At 37.6% G+C, this 24,192-nt stretch overlaps 1 protein-coding gene across 1 annotated transcript in view; it reads left to right on the top strand.

Moving 5' to 3' along the window:
* Window positions 1-24,192, top strand: part of RGS7BP (regulator of G protein signaling 7 binding protein) — a 36,508-nt gene that overhangs the window by 8,941 nt on the left and 3,375 nt on the right. Inside the window, exons 3-4 of the mRNA XM_059836694.1 lie at window positions 15,864-15,994; window positions 23,564-23,711. Coding sequence (XP_059692677.1) covers window positions 15,864-15,994; window positions 23,564-23,711 — 279 coding nt within the window. The remainder of the gene's footprint in view (window positions 1-15,863; window positions 15,995-23,563; window positions 23,712-24,192) is intronic.

The raw sequence follows: 24,192 nt of genomic DNA, 5'->3' as shown, positions 1-24,192 counted from the left end.
GTCCCAGCTAGATACTGATTGAGCAGCATTCATGGAGGTCTCTGTCCTTCCTAGACATCTTTGCAGTTACTGCCATGGTACTTCTCTCTGTATGTATCAGAGGTGGGGAGAGTGATAATGTCGATCATGGGGTTTTAAATCACAGGCACTGCTGGCTGTACCCAATCTCTGTTGGAGCTGTTAGTGTTGTTTCAACTGCCAGATGAAAGTTGAGAAAAAAGGTAAGTGCTTCACAGAGACTGGAGCATGATAACCAGAATGCGGCCTGATTAAAGTATAGTTAAATATCAAAAATAATGTTATGATATGTAAGAAAACAAGGAAAGCAGTCAATATTCACTGCAGGAATCAATAACATTATACATTATAGTACCAGTAGCTTAATGCCCTCTGAAGGTTTTATGATTTCTTGCTAAAATGTTGCAGATGTTTTAAACTGTAACAGCTTAAAGTTGTGACCTTAAAAATCCTGTCAAGTTAAAAATACTGAGATCCTCCACTTCAGAAAACTTTTGGAAATATAAAATACCATTTTGCTGGCTGTACTAAAAGCTGTACTAAAAGCATCTCAGTAAGTTGTTTCAATGTGGCATCCTAGAGCTCACAATTCTTATAATCATTTAATAGTACTTTACTTAGGAAATTGTCCTGATGATTTAACTTTTACTGTCTGAAATGAGTAAAGTCAGGGAGAGCTTTGTCTCCCTTCAGAAAAGAGCTTTTCATGATTACTAAGCATTCTTATCATATAAAGTCTCATTGTCCCTCAACTTTGACATTCAGCTTCTGTAAACATTTACTGGAATTTTCTTACATGCTTAAAATTTTCTTGTATTTTTGAGCATGTCAGAGTCTAGAAGCAAATTATTAGTGTTTATTCCACTTTGTTTGGCTGGCATGTATTTACTGATTTCTACATCCTGAAGTGGTTGCAAATGTAGTACCGTGTATCAGAAACTACACTGTTCCAGTGACTCGAATCCTGTTTTGACTAATGGGAGTTTATCTGCATGGAAATCTGAATGTTTTGATAAACAAGCTCAGATGTGGATAGTTTAATATACCCTTAAGGACCACGTAGTGCATGGTAGTGCAGTAGGTATACCATAGCTTACTCCTTTCACAAGAGGGTAAGATGCACATGTATTGTTCTGAATAATAAGATTCCTTGTCAAAAAATTTCTCCGATTATATAATCCACATGCATCCACATCCATTTCCATGGATGGAAATGGAGAGCAAGAAGATGAAACTTTTTTCTGTGTAAGTGAGTTAACGTACATTTGCTTATTAAGAATAAGGTATGTTTACTCAATTTAAGTTACAAGTTGAAAATGAAGTTGTTCAAGTCAGGCACTTCAAGTTCAGAAAGCAAATAATGGAAGAAAAACAAGATTATTTACTAAGGCTGGAATTCTCAAAATAGCTGACCTCTATAGACTGACTTTTTCTTTGTACCTCTGTCTTTGGAGGTGCTTTAATAGGTGTTTGTGACTTGAAGATACCGGGTATTAATATCTCCCTTTATAGATCTGTCTTTCATAACTGGAGGCCAGATTTAGTAAAGGGCAAACAGACCTAAAAGTGGATTTATTACTCTTATTATTTTTCTACGTTCAGAGCAGCAGTCTGAAAATTCTGGAAGTTCTACATCTGCAGTAACACAGCATAAGTTAGTTTTGACAAATTTGAAGACCTTATAGCAACCTTCTTAATGATAAACCTCACCAGCAGTCCGAAGGACAATATTCTTGCTTGTCCAGGCTCTGACAAGCTTGTTCCCAGAGGTGCTGGCAGAGCATCCTCAGAGCCTGACAGACACTTGACAACTTCGGGCCCTTCACAAACACGGTGGCCCCTGCCACTTTCTTTTAGCCAAAGCTGAAGGTGAGTCAAACTTAATTTCTAGACCACTTGCACCTGTGTCCCAGAAAAGGCATAAAAGGGAAAAGAGGAAAGTGAGTGCTAAAAGTAGATCAGACGTTGTCTTTGTCAGTCAGTCATTTTCCTTTTTTCCATCTGACACTCAATTAACACATTCACAGTCCCCTCTAGTGCAGTGCTGCCACTGCTGAGACACCCCAGGACAGCTGGATAAGCCAAACAGGTAAGCTGGCCACTTGCATGATGGATCCCTTCTAATAGCAGGGAAGCCATGTCCCAGCCCAGCAGCCAGGGAGGCTGCCCATGCTTGAGGATCACCACAAATAGCAGTATTCTTCCTGGGAAACATAAACCAGCATAGCTTTTCCTCTGTGACGTGACCTGAAGCTGCGAGGTAGTTGTGGAGAATTAGGGGACACATTGCCATTGTCTAACCCAGTGGAAAGAGTATGAGGAAGCAAAATGATGTTGCAGTCTGCTCTGTACTTGGGCTTCAAGCGGTGCCATTGCAGGTAAACACTGAAAACTGTTAGGGAGCTTCTTTTGTGGTATTCTAATCCTTGCTCCCATATTTTTTCCCTATATTTTAAGCAGATAAAACACATAAAGACACAGGGAGGCAGAATCAGAACTCAGGTAAAGGCTGACTATTCCTCAGTATTTAAATCTTCAACCTGGCAAACTGTAAATTCACCTGCACAGTACCTTGGCCGAGGATCAGAGTATCCTGCAGGTTTAAGGTGGTTTACCTTCCATTTTAACATGCCCTCTGCATTCATCACTCCCATTGTGGGTTCCTGAAAAGAAATGCCAAAAACTAAGATATTACTGTGATTCATGTTCTTCAGTGGACTGTTCGCTGGTGTGCATGAGCAGCATTCCATTACAGAATGCTGTAGATTTTAGAAACAGCTTTGGGTAAGAGCATTAACAATTACTGAAAAAATCTATACATTTTCATAATCCATAGATTTTAGAAGGGTTGTTTCTCAAGTTCTAACTCATTAATAATGGAGTATTCCAGTTATAGGTAAGACTATCTGTAGCAGTGGTTGAAATAACCAACCTGTTTCACTTTCCTATTCTGAGCTATACAAACCTTTACATGAGAAATTTAAAAGAAAACCAACATACATTATCAAAGAGATTTAGGGACTGAATTACATTGGCAGGGTCTCTTTAGAAATGCTGCAGAATCAGAGCGGATCTTTTGCAGAAAATTTGGTTTCTCTGCCAGCAGTCTCTAACTTTGTGCCCTTCTCTTGCCCCATTTTGTCCTTTCAGAAGATCTGCTCTCATTGTTGAAAGTAAAAAGCTTTTCTCACCTTTACTTTGCAAGTCATTTTCTCAGGGAGTAGTCAGCCAGAAGATCCAGCAGTTAGACACATCTTTAGAAACAGGAACTGTGGGGATTTTGAAAAGCCCACAGAACTTAAGTGTGGACTCTATTTTGACAGTTGCTGTTACCTCTGCTTTACTTCAGATTTTCTCATGTCCTTTTCTCCTTTGTCATCCCTCCTTTTTTTCCAGTGTTTTTGTTTCTTTCTTTTTTCCTCATAACCTGTCTCCAAATAATAATGAAATGAACATCTGATTTGCTACTGTCACACTAACTATTTGGGAACTCCTCATGGCAGTCTTGAATGTACATATAACAAGCCCCCTGGAATCCACTGATCTTTAGATCTGTGTCATTACTGTAGTAAACATGGCTGTCACAGACATGTTTTATGAAAAATCCTTTCCTTAGGATTTTTTTCTCCTGAGAAGCTGAGAGGCCTCAGGAACAAAATGTAAACAATAATTATCTGCTGCTGTGGAATGCAACAGGTGGATCTGTGATTGGTCTCATGTGGTTGTTTCTAATTAGTGGCCAATCACAGTCCAGCTGTCTCGGACTGTCTCAGTCAGTCACAAGCCTTTGTTATCATTCCTTTTCTATTCTTAGCTAGCCTTCTGATGAAATCCTTTCTTCTATTCTTTTAGTATAGTTTTAATATAATATATATCAAAAAATAATAAATCAAGCCTTCTGAAACATGGAGTCAACTTTCTCATCTCTTCCCTCATTCTGGGACCCTTGTGAACACCATCACACATGGCTAACAAAAATAATAAATTTTTCAAAGTCCTGTGTTTTGGGAAAAGTCTGGAAAATCTCATTCAGCCTCTGACTGATGTTTCAGATGAATCACTTATTAAATAGGTGTACCAGTATACTTACTAGCTCTGAAAAATACTTAGTAATTGTACAACATATTTGAGATTTCAAGGAAAAGCATTGTTTTCAAATATTCTGTTTTATTATTGCTATAGTGCTTTTTAAATAATGCATGTAGATAGCACATTTTTGTCATTGATTTAATAATTAATTTCTTTTGAAATTGATTTTTGAATGTCAATTTGCTGGAATTCTAAGCCCTAACATGTAAAAGCACATAGCAACTCCTGTTGCTATGTCTTGTCATTTCATGTCACGAGTGAAGTCAGTTAATAAGCTACTCTTGAGCAAAAACCAGAGTGTTACTAATTTATGTCAGTAAATAGTGCTTAACAAGGGGATCTAGAGATAAATTTTAGAAGGTATTTGAAGATAGAAGTGTAACTGATTGTGAGCCTTTCAAGTTATGTTAATTTCTATGCCCACAAAACTTGAGAGTACCAGCGAAGCATGCATGGTTCAGAATTAATGTTAGACCAATCCAAAAAAAACTTTTTCATTGCAGTGTTTCTGAAAAAAATAATATACACTTCATACCTATCTTCACAAATGTAAATAAAAGTTGTGCTTGTGCTAAACTGTAACCAAGATGGCTGAGAGGAGTGCCTTTGTTGTTCCCATTAGGCCCACTGCTTTGAGACCTGTTTCAATAGCATATTTCAGTATTTCTTTTCTGTTGGTTTCTAACGAAACACAGCTAAAGCTAAGAATTTAGTGATGAGTTTTAAGTGCTTCTTTCCTGATCATTTTCCTAAATACTGTTCAATTAAGAAATCCCACATGGCTGCAGTTTTGGGTGATAGACACTTTGCCTATTTTCATTCTGTTTAGCTTGGCTTAATATTGTTCTCAGAAATGACTTCTGATTCTCTGAATTTTATAAAGCTGGACTATGTTGACAATATGTTCATAAATCTTAAGAGAAGTGAAAACATGAGAAAGGCTTCAGCATGAACTCTTAGAATTCCACATATACTGGGATTTTGCTTCTGATTTCTTGCCTCTTTTTTTTAAGTCTTGGCTGAGAATTGCCGCTTAATGGAAATGCTTTTACTAATGCTTGGTATTTCTCAACATTCTGGAATACTGCTCTTTAGTTAGAGAGGAACCATTTTGATTCTGTGCCACTCGCTGAAATCAGCCAATGATGTTGCCAAATTAATTGTGCACATGTTTGATCACGCTCTTTCAAGTGCTGCACTCCCTAGTCAACTAAGAAAAAACTTTACACTCACTGTGAGATGCATGGTACATGGAGGCTTGCTCTAGTGAGAGTACCAAACAGTAGCTACTCTTAACTCAGCATCATCATTAACTCTTACTCAGCATCATCAGTACCTTGCAAGATCAGTCTCCAGCTGTAGGAGATACCAGTTCTGTCAGGCTTCCACTGGAAAAATTCCAACCAGTTTCAACAAGTTGTACAAAATCTGTTGTAATTTTTCTAATTGCTTTATCACTCAGTTTCTGAACAATTAATTAAATTTATCTGGGCATTAAGCATTCGTCTTGACACAGCATTAAATGAAGCATTACTTAGTCCAGAATCCTTCCAGTATTACCAGTTAAAAGCTGTTTAAATTCACGTTTTAAAATATGCTGAATTGTTGGCTGTTAATGAATAGAATTTTCTCCTTGATGGGAATATTTATAGATCTACATTTACATTTTCCGTATAATTTTTAACTGTCAGAGAAATTATATACTGAATTATTTGTACATTAACATAGGAGGTCTTCTTTTCTCTTATATTCCATTTCTTATCTTACTGTTCTTATCTTTCATAAGAATGCTTCCATCATGAACATTTCCTGGCAACAGATCTGGCATAAGAATTCAAATACTGGCATATTAAATTCTGTGCTCAAAGTTGTTAAAGAAACTGCTTTCCCATTTCAGAAGAAAACAAGTTTGCATTTATTGTGTGAGCAAAGAGAAGCTGACACTTCATATCTCTGTCTATCACGGCAAGACAGATCGTTGCAAATGTACTGCTGGTAACCTTGGCAGCATGGCAAATGGTTGAGTGGCAAAATATTTTAAAGTATCATGTTTGTACAGCAGCTTCCAATTATTTCCAACAGTTCTGGAGTTGTTATTGTGGTGAAACAGCACTATCCACCCATATGTGTTTACAAGCCCTCCCAAAAAAAAGCCCCAACACCAACAAAGCAGTGTTTGGTGCTTGGGAGTATTATGATAACTGTAACCACAGTATGGAAGACTGAGGGTGAGGCTATGTGCTGAAGAAGCATTCCCTTCATACAGAGTGAAGAGTCCCAGTGCACCAAAGTTGTGGACATTCCAAAGTCTGGGCATATAATTTAGCTTCAGACCTACCCAAAGTAGTGTGTGTACAGCCTTTTGCAATTCATTTTGCATCATTCAAGACTCAGAAACAAGCAGTATGTCTGTACAGCTGCTAATATACAATACCGAATGCCTAAGGAAGACTTCATGGAGAAATCTTTGTTTCCCAAGCAGAAAAAAGAGCTTTTCAAAGAGGAGAAAAAACAAAAGTGACACCAATTCACAAAGTCAAGTGGAGACCAAAGCAGAATTAAAAATCTGAAGGGAAAAAATTGCAAAGTTCTTTTTGCTAGAATACTGCTTCCTGAACACATTTTATCAACAGATGGTTTTAAAAACTTCTTTCTCCATATATGAATTTAAATTCAGGAAGCTAATCTATTTCTTTTTTTCTTCTATTTCCTTCTGGGTTTTTTTTCTTTTTTTTTGACACATTCAAGTTTTCTCAGTCTCTCAGCTGTGATTTCTAACTATTCTTACAGATTTGATCTGTGAAGTATCTGGTGGAGCTGTGTGAGATTCTTCTACTGATTCTATAACACAATTTCTTTTTCACTTGGACTACTTCTATATGGAGGTATTTGAACATTTGTTTTCTTAGAAAAAAAAAAGATTAAAAATACTCTGAGGTATAAGCATGACATATTCAAGGCACTCCTAGAAGCATTTGATACATAAAAAATCTCAAACACTACCTTATTTGGAGCAAGCTGGTAATATCTACTGTATGCACTGTTTTCCTTCCAGTTTAGAATTGTAGCAGTCATGGTATTGGTCTATTTGACCAACAGACAGAAAAAAAGGATTATGAAAATCTATAGAATTTTTCAGTTATTGTAATGCAATATAGCTCTTATCCAAATCACAGTGAAACTTAAAGAACATCCTTCCTCCAGTTTAAATAGTTAATTAGGTGGTTTGTAATATTTTTGAGGAAAAGCAAATACATTGTTCCTTGCCTCTTCTCATTTTAAGATATCTTCACAACCACTCCGGTTTTCTCATTTTGAAATATGGAAAACCAGAAATCTGAGTTACAAACAGATAACAGGTATCCAGATTACTCTAATGCTCTGTGGAATGCCTTTTGGAAAAAAATATACTGAGATATATATTCAAAAAAAGTAGTAACAACAGAAATAAAATGGAAAATGGAAGTGTCACAAATCTGAGGAATCATCTGGTTTAGTGTCCTGAGAATGGTCAACAGCAGATGGCATCACTTGCCTGCAGCAGATTTTCTTCTACATCCAGTATATTTCTAGCTCCTTGTGACCTAGATCCTCCAGCATCAAATACCTGAAGCACCTGCCTCTTCTTCAGGCTCTCTGGAAAGTTGGACCCTGTTTGTCCACACAGATCAGAACCAAATTCATTGATGACCTCACATCAGATAGTAGTTTTCATAAAATTTCTGTACAGCTGTTAATCAAAGGAGCTAGATGGGGGTGTAGGTATGAATCCATATATATTTTGCAGACTTTTGAAAGGTAGAGTTTATAAATCATTCATTAACAAATAGTGAATGATTAAGGGACATTTTAAATGACACAGAAGCTTAACTAAAGTCAAAGGGCAAATCCACAGGCAGCATGACTATCAGCTGCCTGCAGGGAGTTTAAAAGAGGCTGGGCTTGAGCCTGTTGGACGGTACAAACTTATCTGTGCTTTCTCTACATTTTTATCAAATTCATTTGAGAACAACTTGTTGATGCTGACAAGGCAGTGTTCTGAATAGGAATTTCTTAGATAAGCTTACAAGTTATTGCATATAGAGCTAATGTCACTGTCTCCTTCTTGGTTTGCACAGATCTTTTCTGAAAGGTCTGTGTAATGGTTTCGATCTATCTGTTCTTTGGTATCATATAATTTGAGGCTGTGAAATTTTTTTTGTTCAGCTGAGGCTAAAGCTAACAAGGCTGACTTCAGAGCTCACTCAAAGTTTTCTCACATCTAACTGGACACCTCCTTCTCAACAGGTCATCTGATAACCTGCAGAGAAAAAAGGCCTTGTTCAGCTCGTATTTGGCTAGCGCAGAAGTCCCCTGGATTTCTCTAAATTAGAAGCAAGGGTCAGACAGCTGAAGGATGCAACAATGGGGTTAGGTTGTGGTGGTCAAGCCCTGCATTTTGGGTGGGTTTTTTTTAACTTAATGAGAGCTCAAAAGTGTAATTGAAGATACACATGCAGTTTCATTTGGAATTCTGAGTGCTTAAAAATATGCTGCTGGGGATTTTAAGCTTAGCTTATCTTATTTTGAGACAACAGCCAAACTCACACCCAATTGCTTGCTCACTCACTCCTCAGCAGGATATGAGGAGAAGACAGGAAGAGCAGGAATGAGAAAGATTAGGTGGAAACAAAGATAGGCATATCGACTGTCTTGGGAAATATTATCCTAATTTATTGCCAATTCAAATTAAAATAATTACTAATTTAAGTAATGGGAAGAGAAAAGAAACATCAAGCTAGCACCTTTTCTGCCTGGCTTCCACGGTAAACTTCACTCCATACTCCTCCACCCACCCCCACCCTCGTGAGGGGTGTAGGTGGGATGGGAATATGGGGTTACAGTCCATAACCAATCCGCCTTGTTTCTCCTTCCTCCTCACATGTCTCCTTAGCTGTAGTGTGGGCTTCTCCACAAGCAGCAGTCCTGTCAGGAAAATCTGCTCTAGCATAGGTTCTCCACAGGTGGCAGTTCCTTCAGGAACATCCATCTGCTCTGGTGTGCTCCGTGGGCTGCAGAGAAGATCTGCTCTGCCATGGAGAGCCTCCTACTTTCTCTTACCCTGATATTCCCTCTCTTGTTTCTTACTCCTTTTTTGCCCCTCACTCCTTCTCCCTGAGGCTATTTTTGCCCTTTTTGAAAATAAGCTTTTTGCTCAGCAGATAGGTTCAGCTGTGTCCTGCCAAGGATCCCTTGTAGAGCTGCAGGAACTGGCTGTGTCCAGCACAGGGAAGACCCTCACCTCATCCCACGAAGAGCACCCTGTTGCCAACATCACTACTGTGGCATTGTGTGTTTTTAGAATCGGTTATTTCTTTCTTTAACTCAGTAATGGTTTGGTCCTCGGTTCCCCCCATCTACTTCCCTCACAATGGGGAAGTATTTCCTCCCTTTTGGAGCTGCTGCCCACCCCTGCCTGTCATGGTAACCATCCCCCCTTATCTCGAGAATTCTCTGTGTCAATCATCCCTTCTTCAATGTATGATTTGTCCCTGGGGTTTTTCCCCTCCCCTGTGTGATCCTCAGTGGCTTAGCTGTAACCCACGCCTGTGTCCTCATTGTTGGTTAGGTTTGTATCTCCTCCCATCACACCCACTCCCTTTATCAGCGCCCCCCCCCCTTCCCCCGAGACCCCCTCCTTGTCGCCCGTCCCTAGCCCCACCAGGGAAGATTAAAAGATCCTTGGTTCTTGTACGGGCGTCCACTCCTCCTTCCTTTGCTTTGGCACCTCGTAGCCGAGATCCCACCTGCGCCACCCCCGCCGCAGACGGTAACCACTACCAGGGTTCCGGAGGGGATCCAGGAGTGGCACTTGTGGCACTTCATTGTGGCCATCTTCGGCCGGTTCGGGGTCACCCAGCCGGGATCCCGTACAGCCCCCGCGGCTGCGGGAGAGAGGCTACAACTACCAGAACCTTGCAACTGCATCCAACACATCTGCTATTACCTAGAGTGGTGTTTACATTAAATCTCTTGTTTCAGTGCTGTTTTACTCATGTACTGAGTGATACGTGATTGGGTTTGTCCTCTAGTGGAATAGTTTGGATGGTGCTCTGATAATTTGCCTATTGCCCTTGCTTGAGTTAGTTCAGCCATTGAAGCTGACTTCTGAGGGAAGAAGTCTAGAAAATTCTGGTCTCTGATTCTGAGCATTTCAAGTCCAACCCTCTTTTTTTTTCCTTTTTTCTTTTTTTAATGTTGTATATAAATTGTTCTAGCATGGAAATATCTAAAATGTTATCAGCCTGGGAGTAAGCAATGTCTAAAATATGCACCACTGCATTGTGATTTTGTTCTGCTGGCTGTATCATATACTCAGATTGATTCCATCAGCCTTATCAGAGTTATTGGAAATTTACACTGTTATAACAGAACTAAACCTGATCATCTCTTCTCTTGCTGTAAGTGCTGTTGTAACTGCTTCAAAGCATCAATCCAATTTAAGAAGAACAGCACTGCAGTCATTTATGGGTCTGCTAGGAAGAAAAAGCCTGGCTTTTTTCCTGGCTGGACTGGGTGGGGAATTGCAATTGTATGTGTAAGTAGAGAACAACAAACCAACACAGGGCACTGAAGCTGACAGCAGTTTGTGTACATGTTTTTAAAAATAACCCCAGCAAATGGAACACCAAATAGAACATTTTCCCAGGAACTGTCCAGAAGAAAACACCGGTGTTGGACACCTTCTCTACCTGTATTCAAAATGAATTCACCAGTCTATTGTTGCCTTCAAGATATATCCTTACATTATAAAGAAGTAAGCAGTGTGTTTAAGACACAAAAGCAGGGGCAGGTTTAGTAGGCTGTTGTAGGCTGTTGAACCTTAGCTGTAAGCAGAGGGGCTTCTGGTACTTGGTACGTAAGGGGATTAAGTGTATCTCCTGTGCAGTATTTGTCCCACTTTGTATCCGAGCAGAAGCACCGTGTGTCTGAGGTAAGTTTTGCTTTTCCTCGTTTTCATCCTTCTGCTACTTTATATTTCGAAACTATGGTGTTTCAGACACTAACTTAAAATACAATCTACAGGGTAATATTTGTGGACAGTAATTTTTCACAGCTCATCAAGCCAACTTACATTATTTTTCAAGCAAAGTACATATATAGAGCATTAGGTAGAATTTGATGATTTAATTTTCACTTCTGACTGGACAAATGTTTATTTTCCTTTGGCTTTGAAGACTGACAAACTTCATTATATGTCTAGATAGTGTTTTTGGCATATAGTATTTTGGAACTATTAATACTTTTATTTGGAGTTAAGCATAGAATTTGTCAAAGCAATGCTTTTACAAAAAGGTTTACCAAACCCTTCATATATCTTAGCTACTCTTTTAACCAGAGATAGTACATCTGTCTATATTTTTTTTGTTGTTGACAAGTATTTTACTTACTTAAAAGTAAAGTAAGTATCATGTAAGTAAAATGCTGTTCTTTTGTAAATGTGTGACTAAAAGTCTTAAGTTAAATTGACAGTTAGACCCTAATAATTTTTCAGTTTTAGTAGTCTTACGTTTTGCTTAATTTCACTTAAATTTCGCTAATTTCAGTTCAGCTGTGAATGTTGGGCACCTGTGGGAATTCAGGAAAATCTCACGGTGTTTCTCAACATTTTGGCAGTACAGTAGAATGATCTGTCAACTATTTTGGAGGGAAAATATTTTTTGAATGAATCTTTACTCTTTTCCTTTGCATTTAAGGAGGAGCATTTTAACGTTTTCTTTTTTGTATTTTGTTGGAACCCAGGACATCCCTCTGGCTGCCCTGGATGGCTCAAGCCCCTAGCCAGGGGCTCAAAGACCTTGGCACGAAACCAGAAACACCCGTGGCTTTGATTTTAACCCATGGAGAAAATTACTAACTTTATGTGAAGATTTACAAGCCATGAGAGTTCAAGTAGAATGATAGTTAGTTTGTCACAAGATAGAAAAGTAGAATTTTGGGATTTTTAGAATGGGGGTTCTGAGGCCAAGATGGAGGCATTTGGGCATGCCTTGTCCTTCTTCTTCTTAGCCTCCATCTTCTGGGTGATGGTGGCACTTTTGGATTGGTAGAAGCACACTGTCTAACATAGGTGATAGGTGTTGGAAAATTATTGTAAATAATGTTATCTTTTTAGTTTAAAAAGATAACACCGCCTCTGGGGCGGTCAGTGTGCCACAGACCGACTTGCTAGACAGACCTCAGCTGGTCAGAAAAAGAATGTTATACATAACAGAGAATAAACAACCTTGAAAACCACAGCTGATCGAAGAATTCTGACTCCTTCGATCTCGGGGCTGGGAGAAAGAGACTTTCTAACACCTCAGGGTCATCTCGACCGCAGGGACTCAGGGAGTATTTTAAAATAATTACCAAAATAGCTTAATTTACCTCTCTTAATGATTGTGGGTACTATATGGTTGGTTTAAGAGCTCCCTCTATAGGTTTTATTTTAAATCTCAGGTTAGGAAAATTAAAAGGAGAGGAAATTCCACTTATTGTCAGTGCTTTATAAATACATTCAGTTGAACAACATTCCATAATTTTTAGGCAGCAGGATTTTATGTAAAGAAAGCCATTGATTTTACCAGTGGTTAAAGCATGAGGATGTAATAATTTATTACAGATTTTATATAACTTACTTTCGTTTTTACAAAAAAAATTTACTTTTAATAGCAGCCTGATAAACTGCATAACTTAAGCTGCTGTTTTATGTAGCGGTAACACAGCATTTTCACTTTTGTAACTACATTTTATACCATCAACAACGAGTTGCTGACCTGTGTCTCATGGGCAGGTGCTGGGTGCTGTGCTAGCTCTCATATATCCATCTGCACATAACCTATTAAATAGCTCTGGTGCAAATACAATTTAGCACAGCATTGTATAAGATCATGTAATTTGAGGTTTCTCTTGAATAACTTCAGTGGTCTTCATAAAAAAATGAGCTGGACTAACTGAACAGCTGTCTTAAGGGAGAATATCAGAAGTTTGCATGAACTTTCCTTTGTATATAAATATTGATTTGGTATATAGCTATTAAATAATATTAAATAATAGTTAATAATAAATGTATTGTAACTAGCACTCTGAAATTTATGTCTGTACTAGTCCCCTATTCAGCATTTCTCATGACATGGCATTGGGCACAGAGAAATAGAAAAACTGATAATACTTTAAAAGGAAATGTTAAGCCCTGTACACAGAATTCAAGGATTATAAAATAAATCTTTGTGGGCATTCATATCAGAGCATTTGCTTTTCAGAGATGAAAGTGAGGCCTATATACATACATAGAAGCAAATTGTTTGGTTGCAGACTAATGGAATTGTTGTGGTCATTATTACAACTAAACACTTACTAAATAGTTTGAGACAATTGGTGAGGGTGCTGGGCTGGAAATTATTCTCATTATATAAACTCTGTATAATATTTTTCTTGGATATCACTGCTGTTACTCTGGATTTGCAAATGAGAGAAGAATTTTGCCCACAGTCCAGTTAGAAATGTTCTATATTCTTGAGAAAACAAGAATGGGTCAGAACATGCATTTATTATTGATGTTTCTAGTTCTTACTCTCATGCCGTTCATGAATAGAGTTTGCAAAAAAAAGACACTAGATTTATGACAGCAAAAAAGTCAATTGAAATGTCTGTTACTATGCTTTTAAATACTGTTCCAACTTATTTGTAAATAGGAAGCCACTAATAAATCTGAATTGGCTCATGAGTCAAGCATCTTATTTATAATTGCTGCCTACCCAGTCTTCACAATTAAAAGTTCTGTCAGTAAGAGTAATAATGTTTTAAAGAAAAGTTTTCACCATTTTTGCTTTAGGAAAACACTCTTTCCTTACACCTATGTGCAGATCCTGGAATCTTTTTGCCCGTGACAGCTAGAAAGGAACATAGTAAATTATTAATAAACATTACAAACAATGTTCCTGTAGTAGCCATGACTTCTGAGAGTGCCTAAGGACTTCTAACTATCTGAAATAGTGCAGAGAAGAATAGAACAGCCATATTTATGTTTTATCTAAATCCGCTACAAGGAAATTACCTTGTCACAATGTAGTGTCTATTTCTCTTAGGGACAGACTTGTAGTTAAATAATTCTAGTTTTCAGGAGAGCTGGACAAATTCAGCTTTTCTTGCATGAGAAAGAGGAGTAGAACTGTATCTCCCAACCAAAAGAGCTCTCATCATGGAGCAGAAAAAGGTAATCATTATCATCTCTGGTGGTTTAAATTTTTTGCAGGTCCCACTTTGCACAGGAGCATGTATGGGCAAATTCCCTTCAGGTGGAATAGACAAGTCAGTTGCTTCAGGGCAGAAGAAACCTTGGTCATAGAGAAGAGTTCAGACATCTAGGCAACTTAAGGAGAAACTGAATAGGCCTGTGTGTCTGTTGGTGGGGCTTCACGACTTAGGTATTGCATGAAATAAGCAGTAAGTTTGAAGACCTAAATGTTGGATGTACATCCTAAACATGGAAAGTAATTGAACTCTAAAGTTTTTTCCTTTAAAGGAAGTAACTTTATGCTCATTGAGGAAAAGGCTGTAACAGTAAGTGATGCACACATTGTGTGGGGGGAAGCAGAATTGTTCTTGAACCCTTTTTGTTCTGTTCCATAGCTTTATTCTGTATTTATGATAAGATGCAGAAAGTATTATGCATGATAACTCTTCAACAAATCAAGACTTTGCTTCAGAAGTAGAAAAGTAGACATGGCTTAAGAGAAATAAAAATATTACAGTCTAGCCAAAAGAAATAGAGCTGCTAGGATGGGCAGGTTTATTACCATATGTTTGGTGTAGCTCCTGTAGTAATAGACCACAGCAATTGTAACTTATGCTCCAGTAATTTCCTGCCTCTTTGATGACATCTGCTTTGTAACGAATTGGCGGGTGGAACCAATTATCCTTTGTCTCTTCCAATTCCAGAATAATTTCTCTTCAATCTTTAGTGTGTTCTGGGGTGTTTTTTTTCTTTTTCAGCCTAATTTTTTTCTTACTTAAGCATTGTACTGCTTTCCACTTCTGTGATTCCAGCCTAAAAATGTGATAGTTAATGTCTGATTTTTCAACCAGGCATGAGAATTGGTTCCTGAAACGGAGGTGTAGGATTTCAGTTTTTGTTTTCAAGACTGTTACTACTTCCCTGAAAAAAGTCTTGTGCATCCCATTCTCTTCACAGTCCAATATCACATCACTACTAATTTAAATATGGGGGAAAACAAGGTCAGGCAGAATGTATAGAATGAGTAGGCTAAAACTGACTTGTTTCTATTGTCTTCAAAGTAGGGTTGATTATGCTTGATACAGGATTTGTAATCTGAGCAGGAACTGTTAAGTGGCCCAGTAATCTCCTGCATATGTATCAAGACCAGGGGTAACTGAAATTGCATGGCAAAAGAAGGCTTCAGTCTCACAGAAAATACTTATCCAAAGCATGTAAAGAGAAGATGTCTCAGTCACTTATTTACCCATTTTCTGGAAACATGCAGAGGAGATAATAAGGACATGCAGTCTTACCAAAGACAGCCCAAGTTCAGCTATGTTGAGCCTAGAGTTTTATAGTTCTAATTAATTGTTTGTAAATACTGTTAGGTGGAAAAGGTGTAATAGTTTGTCAAGCAGACTCTGATGTGGTTGCTTGCAACAGTAAGGAAGTGGATTTTATGTCCCTCACATTCTTCTAATCTCATTTCTAACTACATTTTTCTCTTTTATTGCAGCCCAGAAGATGGTGAAATCCACCCTGAAATTTGTAGACTGTATATCCAGTTGCAATGTTGCTTAGAAATGTACACAACAGAAATGCTGAAGTCCATATGTCTGCTAGGATCACTGCAGTTTCATCGGAAAGGTACTGGATTGCACAAATACGCAGATGTTTGTTTTAGAAAAAGAACAATCTCTTGGGGCATGCCTGGATATTCATGAAAGACAAAACACTGTCCTGGTTTTGGCTGGGCTGGAGTTAATTTTCTTCATAGTAGCCATCATGGAGCAATGTTTTGGATTTACACTGGAAGCAGCATTGATAATACAGGGATGTTGTAGTCATTGCTAAACCCACACGAGGTCAAGACCCTTTTTGCTCCTCACTCCACCCCACCAGCAAGGATGCTGAGGGTGCCCAAGGAGTTGTGAGAGGACACAACCAGGACAGCTGATTCCAGCTGACTCAAGGGATGTCCCAGACCATATGGCATCATGCCTAGCATATAGAGGGAGAAGATGAAGTAAAGTGAGGATATCAAAGTGATGGCATTTGTCTTCCCAAGTCATCATGAGGTAGCCTTGTTTTCCTGGGGATGGCTGAACACCTGTCTACCCCATGGGAGTTGTGAATAAATTCCTTGTGTTGCTTTGTTTGCATGTATGGTTTTTGCTTTAAAGTGTCTGTACCTCAACCCAGGAGTTAGCACACTTTCACCCTTTCAGTAGTCTCCTCGTCTCAGGGAGAGCAAGTCAGCAGCTCTGTGGGGCTTCATTGATGTCTGAGGTTAAATCACAACAAGCACCAAACTGTAAAAAGAATTATATATATAGTTTATATATATAACCTATATATATCTATCTATAGATAGGTTTTCAGTACTAAAGAGGAGCTCTATTTCTGTTTATCATCATTCTTACAGAAGTGTGTCTTACCAGGTCACTAATGTCCTCACCATTTAGAAGTCTGATTCTTTTTAAGAGTAGTTCCTTAAGTTTTAGCTGTCATTAGTCAGACAAGTGGGCAAACTTAGTAATGTTATTAGACTTATTTGTCAGGCAAGATATGTTATTAATAATGTTACTGTTACTATTAGTTTTCTTATCTCACTGCTGCTTACCTCTTAGTGCTGGTTGTCTCTTACTGGTTCCAGTAAATTTTTCCTAACCCCTGATCTTCACCTTGTGTGCCTCCAATTCTCAACTCTAGTCTGCCCCAACAGAAAGTGGTGGGGGAGAGGGAGAGTGGCCTGTGGTTTGGAAGAATGTCAGTGATAGCACTAAATTGGGGAGTATCGTTCCTAAAGCACTACCATGGCAAAAGGTAGATAAATGTGGTTCAAAAGATGCCCACCTTTATAAAACCAAATACTAGACTTGGAACTGAAAAGAGATGTCCTCACTTCAGTAAAAATGCATCTTTCTAATCATTTCATACTTGATTAGCTGCCTACTGAAAGGAAGATGTAGAAATGCTTTTAATTTACTGCATAGTTTACTTAGTAACCTCATTGCTCAGTGATGGCACAGGCTGATTAGGTGTGTATCTGTGCTGATTGTAACTACTCTTTCCCCAGATAGTATCTCATCAGTAAAAAAACTAGGTAAAGCAAGGAAAAGTTCTGTAATGAACTGTAATAAAGATCTTGTAATGAACCTGTTGCATTTCCTGTCAGGCTAAAAGGTCCTGTAGCGTACTTTTCTATCTGTAGAATCTACCTGTAGAATACTGCTAAAGCCAGGGATATTTTTATTATGAAAGTAAGAATGGGAGATTTGTAAATGCTTAACTGTGGTTCTCAATTATTTTTTCAAGTCAAAAATAAATCTATAAAATAGGAAGAGAGAGAATTAGCAGAGCCATTGTAGAACAAGATAATAGTAGCTGTCTAAATGAGTCATCTTCTTAAGACAGATTTACTGCATTTCCTGGCATTGGCAACAGTTGTCAAACCATCTGGTGAACTGCTGAAAGTAAATAGCTTAAAGTGACCTGAGTAACTCTGAAATGTCTCTCCCTTTTGCTTCTGGATAGAATCTACATTAATAACTTAAGCTAAACATCAAACTAATTGATGTCTGAAGTTGGATTAGAGGAGTTACACCTTAGTTCCTACCTTGCAGTAGGTAGACTTTGATAGACATTAGTTTCTCAACTCACCACAGAGACCATCATGGTAGTTATTCTGGCCTTACCAAATAGTGATTTTTGTCCTTGCCAAATAGAGTGTTTTAGAGATAAACGCAGTAACTTGGCTCTAAGCTTCTGTGACATTCTTTGAAAAAAATACATAGTAGGCAAAAACTATATGATGACAGGTATTCAAATAATTTGAATATCCAATAAACAGAAGCAGAAGCTTTTTTGTTTGAAATATTTAGCATTGGCAACACCTATAAGTATTGCAAGGGCATCATGCAATGATGGAAATTCCAGTCCTATGTTAATTTTTTTTTCACCATGAAGGTAGCTGCACACTACACAGGCACCCAGAGGGGCTGTGAAGGATCCATTCTTGGAGATACTGATAACTCAAATAGTCCTGAGCCGTCTGATGCAAGCTGGCCGTGCTTTCAGTGGGATGTTATACTAGATGACTTTGCAACTTATTTATTCTATGTTCTGAGAGAACATACAGTTTTCAAAGGAGCATTCTGAACTCATACTTTTTGTTGATTTCTTTACTTACAGGGAACCATACTTTGGTGTAGGTGAAGTGCGTAAATTTATCTCTAGGGAGGAAAGAAACAATAATTCACCATTATAAAATATATTGTGGTGATGCTGCTGTATATAGGTTTTTTATTTATCCACTTGTTTAGTTTTTCACAGGTCTTTCTTCATCTGAGTGACCATATTAAAAAAAAGTTTCTTTTGTACAAAGAGTACTGCCTTTATAACTTTTGCTTAACCCATAAGTGTGCATGTCTAGTGTTCTTGTTGTGTCTTGAAGCTATTTTCTGTGGGTAATATTTTCCATCTGGATGTAGTATTTCCCTTCTTTAGCCCTCTTACTTGCCAGACAATTTGTATGTTAGGTTTTTAAACCTCCCATGAGATTTCACCAATTAATGTTCTTACTCAGGAGGCAGCAGAGATTCAAGTAGAATGACGTGCAGACTGTTCTCAGCAACCTGTGTCTTAATAATAATAATGTAGGTATTGGTACCTTGATCAGAATTTATCAAACAAGCTACAGAACTGATAAAACTAAGGCAGTGTGCTGATGCTAATGTTGTTTTCCTAAAAGAAACTCAGCCATCAGGAAAAAGATTTCTTACTAGGAAAGATAATTGTCTTAAGGAAACACCACATAACGTTTTAAGGTATGAGCTCTGGGTCTTTTGACTGCCTTTCACAGCACATACCTTCTCATATCTACTTATCTTTCTTTTCAGCTGAACAAATATTCTTTTATTTGCTGTATATATATCAATCTTCCTGTACATAAATTTCTTGCATGTTTACAGTGTTTTAGAATAAGTTACTGCTGTTATAGAACTGCTACTAGAAAAGTCAGATAGTCTGTTATTTCTTTGAGATCTAACAACCACAGTGGGGCCAAAAGCTGTAAATATTTGTCACTGTGTTATGCAGTAAGTAAACTGGGGTAAGTGCTCTTCAATAATTTTTTTTTTGTAAGATACCTTCACTACAAAAGCCCAGTGTTGAGAATATATAATGATTCAACAGTTCAGTAATCATAAAGTTTGCAAGGAGGACAGGGAATCATGCCTAAGTATCTTTAATTCAGGTGTTTTGTAGTTATTAAGTCTTTGGCTACCTGATCATTTATTCTATTACTCCTCCTTTCCATAATCCCAGGAGTTCTAGCTAACTAATACACATATAAGTACTTACTTGGCCATACATCTTTCTTTTATCCTAATTGTTTAGTGTCATATGTTTTATTTATTGCACACCATGAAGAAAAAATAACAGTTACTGAGATGTGTGAGTCCCACCTGACATATATAAACATAGGTGAGGGCAGAATGATACCAGCACTAACCAAAGTGATAGGTACCTGTATAATCATGCAAAAAAGGCAAGAATTGAGTCTTACAGGAAAATCAAGCAACATACTACTTATGTTTCATGTAAGAAATTCATATAGTTAATTATTGTATTTCCAGTGTGCATTTTGTGATAAAAACATCTATTTCCTTAAAATAGTACCTAAAAGTGATAGCTTATGTTACAAACTACAAAAATAAACCCTTGATTCAGTGGAGAGATTTTTTGCTTTTTGGCTTTGTTTAAATGACATGCTTTTTAGAGTTTTGAAGGGGAAAGGAAGGATTATTTAATGGTTGTGCTACAATCTCAGTGTTCTATTTAAAGACTGGTAGATACGTATCATTACTTATACATATCACTTATGCAAGAGGGATAAGATGCAAGAGTGTAGAAGAGCATACAGGTATGGAGAAACAAAATCAAGACACTCACCCATTCTTACATGCACACTATGAAGAAGTGAAGGAATGGGACAAGAACAGCCATGGAAGGAGGGTAACACAACTTTCACCATAAAATTGTTGTTCCTATTGCATTTTCTTTAATAATAGTATTTCCAGTGAGACAGTCTCCAAGTTCTACAGGTCCCAAGTGTAAATGAAAAATTAAATCCCTCGGGCTGTTAGCCATATTTGTCAAATACCTTTTTTACTTCCTGCACAATTCTTTCCTATTCCCCTTTCTAGGTTTTCCTGCTTGTGTACTTTAGCTGTGATATATAGCTTGTGTATTTTTCCTTAACTGCCAGGTTAGAAACCTGATGTAAACACTACTCTCTTTTTGAGAGAGAGATTCTCTCAGCTTTGTTAGTCTGGTATTCCACTCAAAGTTCTCTAGTTCCTCTGCAGTGAAATATAACTAGCACCGAGGGACATACTTTTTTTTGTCTTTTCTTTTTTTTCATTCATCACAGTTTCTGTGCGAATTAGGTGGTGACTAAGAGTAGGTGCCTAGGGTTGCATGAAGGAAGCAAACACAGAGATCACCACAGAAGCAATAAGGGGCACAACAGGTGAGACACATAAAACCAGATGACGTATGTAACCTTACTGAACTGACAATTTTCTGCCCTCTTATTTATCCTCACTCAAGTTTGATCCTCAGCATTATTTAACTAAATTGATTTAATTTCATATCAAAATCATTTTCTGCTTCTTACAGTAAAAAACCCAACAAACTGAATGACTGATGAGAAAAAAAAGAATATATCATTGCAACTAAAATTATTAAAAATCTTTCCACTGACTACGTTGAAAGTAAAATTAAGGGTTCATACCAACTTTTTGAAGAAGATCTAGAAGCTTTTGTTTCCCTATAGGCCATGACCAGGGTAGAGATGTTAAGCCTGAGTCACACATTGTTCAAGCAAAGCCTTTATTATTAGCTGACTCTTTAACTGCTTTCAAGAGACTGAGCAAATGATCTGAAATTCAAGAAAGGCTTCATGAATTGCTCACAATACAACAGAATTACTGGTAAAGAGCTTTTTCCAGGTGAAAAGAGGTCTGTGTCCTTCATTCTGCCAAATCTGCAAGAGCCTGTCTTTGTGCTGATGAAGAGAACATTACAGTCTCTGCTTCTATTCTCAAGCTGAGAAGAACCCTTACTATTATTTCATCTAGTGCTGTTACTGTTTCCATTGAAACACCTTTCACATCCCTGAAGGAAGCATCTCTACCGCATGTCACCAAAGGTCAGGTGAGGGTTCCACCATAACACTTAAAGATAATGGAACAATCCAGTAATACCTTGTTTCATGAGTAATGCCTGGTGATATCAGTGGCACATTAGATGGTTTACCTGAAACCTTTTCAGTGAAAAAGTAATATGTGAGATATTGGTGGCATTATGTTGTGTTATGGACTTCTTGTGATGGGAAAAAATAATGAAGCTTATATGACTGAACAATGAAAACTGTACCATATGAATCACCTTAAAATAACAGCATAAGCTGCAGTTAAGGACAGGAAAAAATTGAAAGTTAAACCTACAGGGTGATACAGAATATAAAACATCTGTGAAGCAGGCTTAGTTGGCTGTTCCACAAGCAATTGAGTAATCTTTCAGCATAACAGTTTGTAACCAACAGAAAGGTTTTGGTCTCTTTGTCTCCCCTCCCTTATAATGCTTTCATTTCTTCTTCATTTCCACTGCTTTTGGAAAAGGAGCAATATGATTCTCCTTCTCTGGAACTTGCTCCTGGACATGTAGGATGTTTGACTGACCTTACTTAAACCACTTCATCAGAAAACATCACATTTTATTTTTCCTTTTGTTGGGGTAATCTATCATTTCAATGGTGAAAGTGGCTCACAGGAGGATTTGATAAAGCACAAGTTAGCAGTGGAGGGTAGTAAGCCACAGAGAAAGGACACAGGAGATTCTTTCCCAGAGGCTAGATTTGTTATGGTCATGTCATACACTCTTTAGGATTCATTTAAGTAACTGTGGGCTTCCTGCTGGCTTTGAAGAGCATTAAATCATAAACAAGTATCCTCTATAGCATAAGCAACATCTAGTTTGAGGCAGGTAGCTAAGAATAACTTTTTTCTTTCTTTTTTTCAAGGAAATAATTTACCAGAATGTAACTATTTAGATAACTTACCCAAAAATGTTATCTTATGATCCAGAAAATTCTATATTTTAAAAAACAAGGTTACCTGCCTGATAGCAGGGATATGTATTTGTGATGTGGAAAAGCAGTATATCATGGTCTGCGGTTTTGGTCTCTAGTGTCCCAGAAAAATGGCCTGAATGACCACTGCTCTATTAGCTGGTCTTGTACTTCATGCATTTTGTCAAACCTTACAGGAACTACTCAGATTTGTACTGATGTCAAAACTTTTCCAAATTGCAAAAATTGCGAAATGAAAAAACATTTCCTACGCAACTTTTTGTACTACTGGTTTAAACGTTGACAGTTGTCTGGGATGCACTCCAGTGTGAATTTTCTTCTATATTTGCTGCCAGAATTGTACTTGCCACTACAGAAAAGCAATGCTGTCAGGTAGTCAAAAGGAGATTTGCAGGTTTACCAAAGTATTCTTCCAATGGTTAGCTCTCTTGAATGCTCCATTATCATGATTCAATCCTTTATCCCATTCTCTTCCTCACAAAAGCTCTGAAAGATCTGTCCTGAAGCACACCCCCCTCAATTTCAACACTATATTTAATTTTCATACAGGGAGCATGAATTAGGTAGGTGTCAACAGAGAAATTCAGAATGTAATGCGTTTGGGCTGTGGGTGGTGGCAGCTTTATATTGCTGTTAAATCATAAAGTACAAAATTTTACCTGTTTATCTTTGGTTTTCCCTCAGTATTGCTTTAGTACTTGGAGACATGGATTGCAGTGTTCTTTAGTGTCAGAGTTTTGAAGTTGTTTCCAGAGTGTGTGTTGTAGTTTCCTCACTTTGTTCTGTTTTGTCTTCTGGCTGTAATTTTGTGTTCCATGAGAGCCACTGGAGTTTTATTGAACCCTTTTAAATTGGTAAGAGTAAAATATGGCAGCACTCTGATTTCTAGCTTGGCATGGTCTGCTCTGATTCTGAGCAGATCGTACTCAGAGTTTGCATCTAAGCAGTCTTTTTCTCCATTTGTATTGTGCAAAGTTCAAAGCATCAATTAGATAATTTGAGTATCTGTTTTAATCAATAAATAATAGGGATATATGTTTTGTTTAAATATTTTAAAGGAAAAGACCCTTGTGGCCCACCCAAGATCTTAGATACTAAAGTGGAGGAGAGTTCTGAAGTACCTATTTTAGAAGACATGTCGTTATCACCAACAGATATTCAACAGCATCTATGGCAGGTTTCCACAGATATTGAGAACACTGAAAGGTATGTGTAGTACTTTGTTCCAAAACAAACAAATTTCTTTCTAGGATTTATTTAGTCTTCTTTAATTTGACAGCCAGTGTTGCTACTATGAAAATTAAAAGTAAATTAAATAACCTGTTAACTTCTCTGATACATTTAATAGAGTTTCTGATTTTGTGAAATACACCAGACTCCAATTATGCATTTTAAAATCAAAAAAACAGAATCTAATTAATTTCAGTTAGTTCTGCCCATAGTTTTAAATTTGGAAGTTTCAGGAGGGGAGGGGAATGTCATAGCGGTATTATCTTACTCCCGTAACTATGTGGTTGAAAGACAAAAACGAGACCCTTTACTAGAGAGTAATCCCGATGGCCGACATTTCTTTGCAAAAAGTCCTATTTTGAGGCTTTTTATACTAAGTTGCAGCTGAGATTTGAATTGTTATTGATGTGGAGAATAAACAGCACAATTTTTTACTAATCATGCTGCTGCATTTCTG

This window comes from Haemorhous mexicanus, chromosome Z (genome assembly GCF_027477595.1).
Source record: "Haemorhous mexicanus isolate bHaeMex1 chromosome Z, bHaeMex1.pri, whole genome shotgun sequence".
NCBI classification, from domain to species: domain Eukaryota; kingdom Metazoa; phylum Chordata; class Aves; order Passeriformes; family Fringillidae; genus Haemorhous; species Haemorhous mexicanus.
This window is presented reverse-complemented; position numbering and strand designations above follow the sequence as displayed.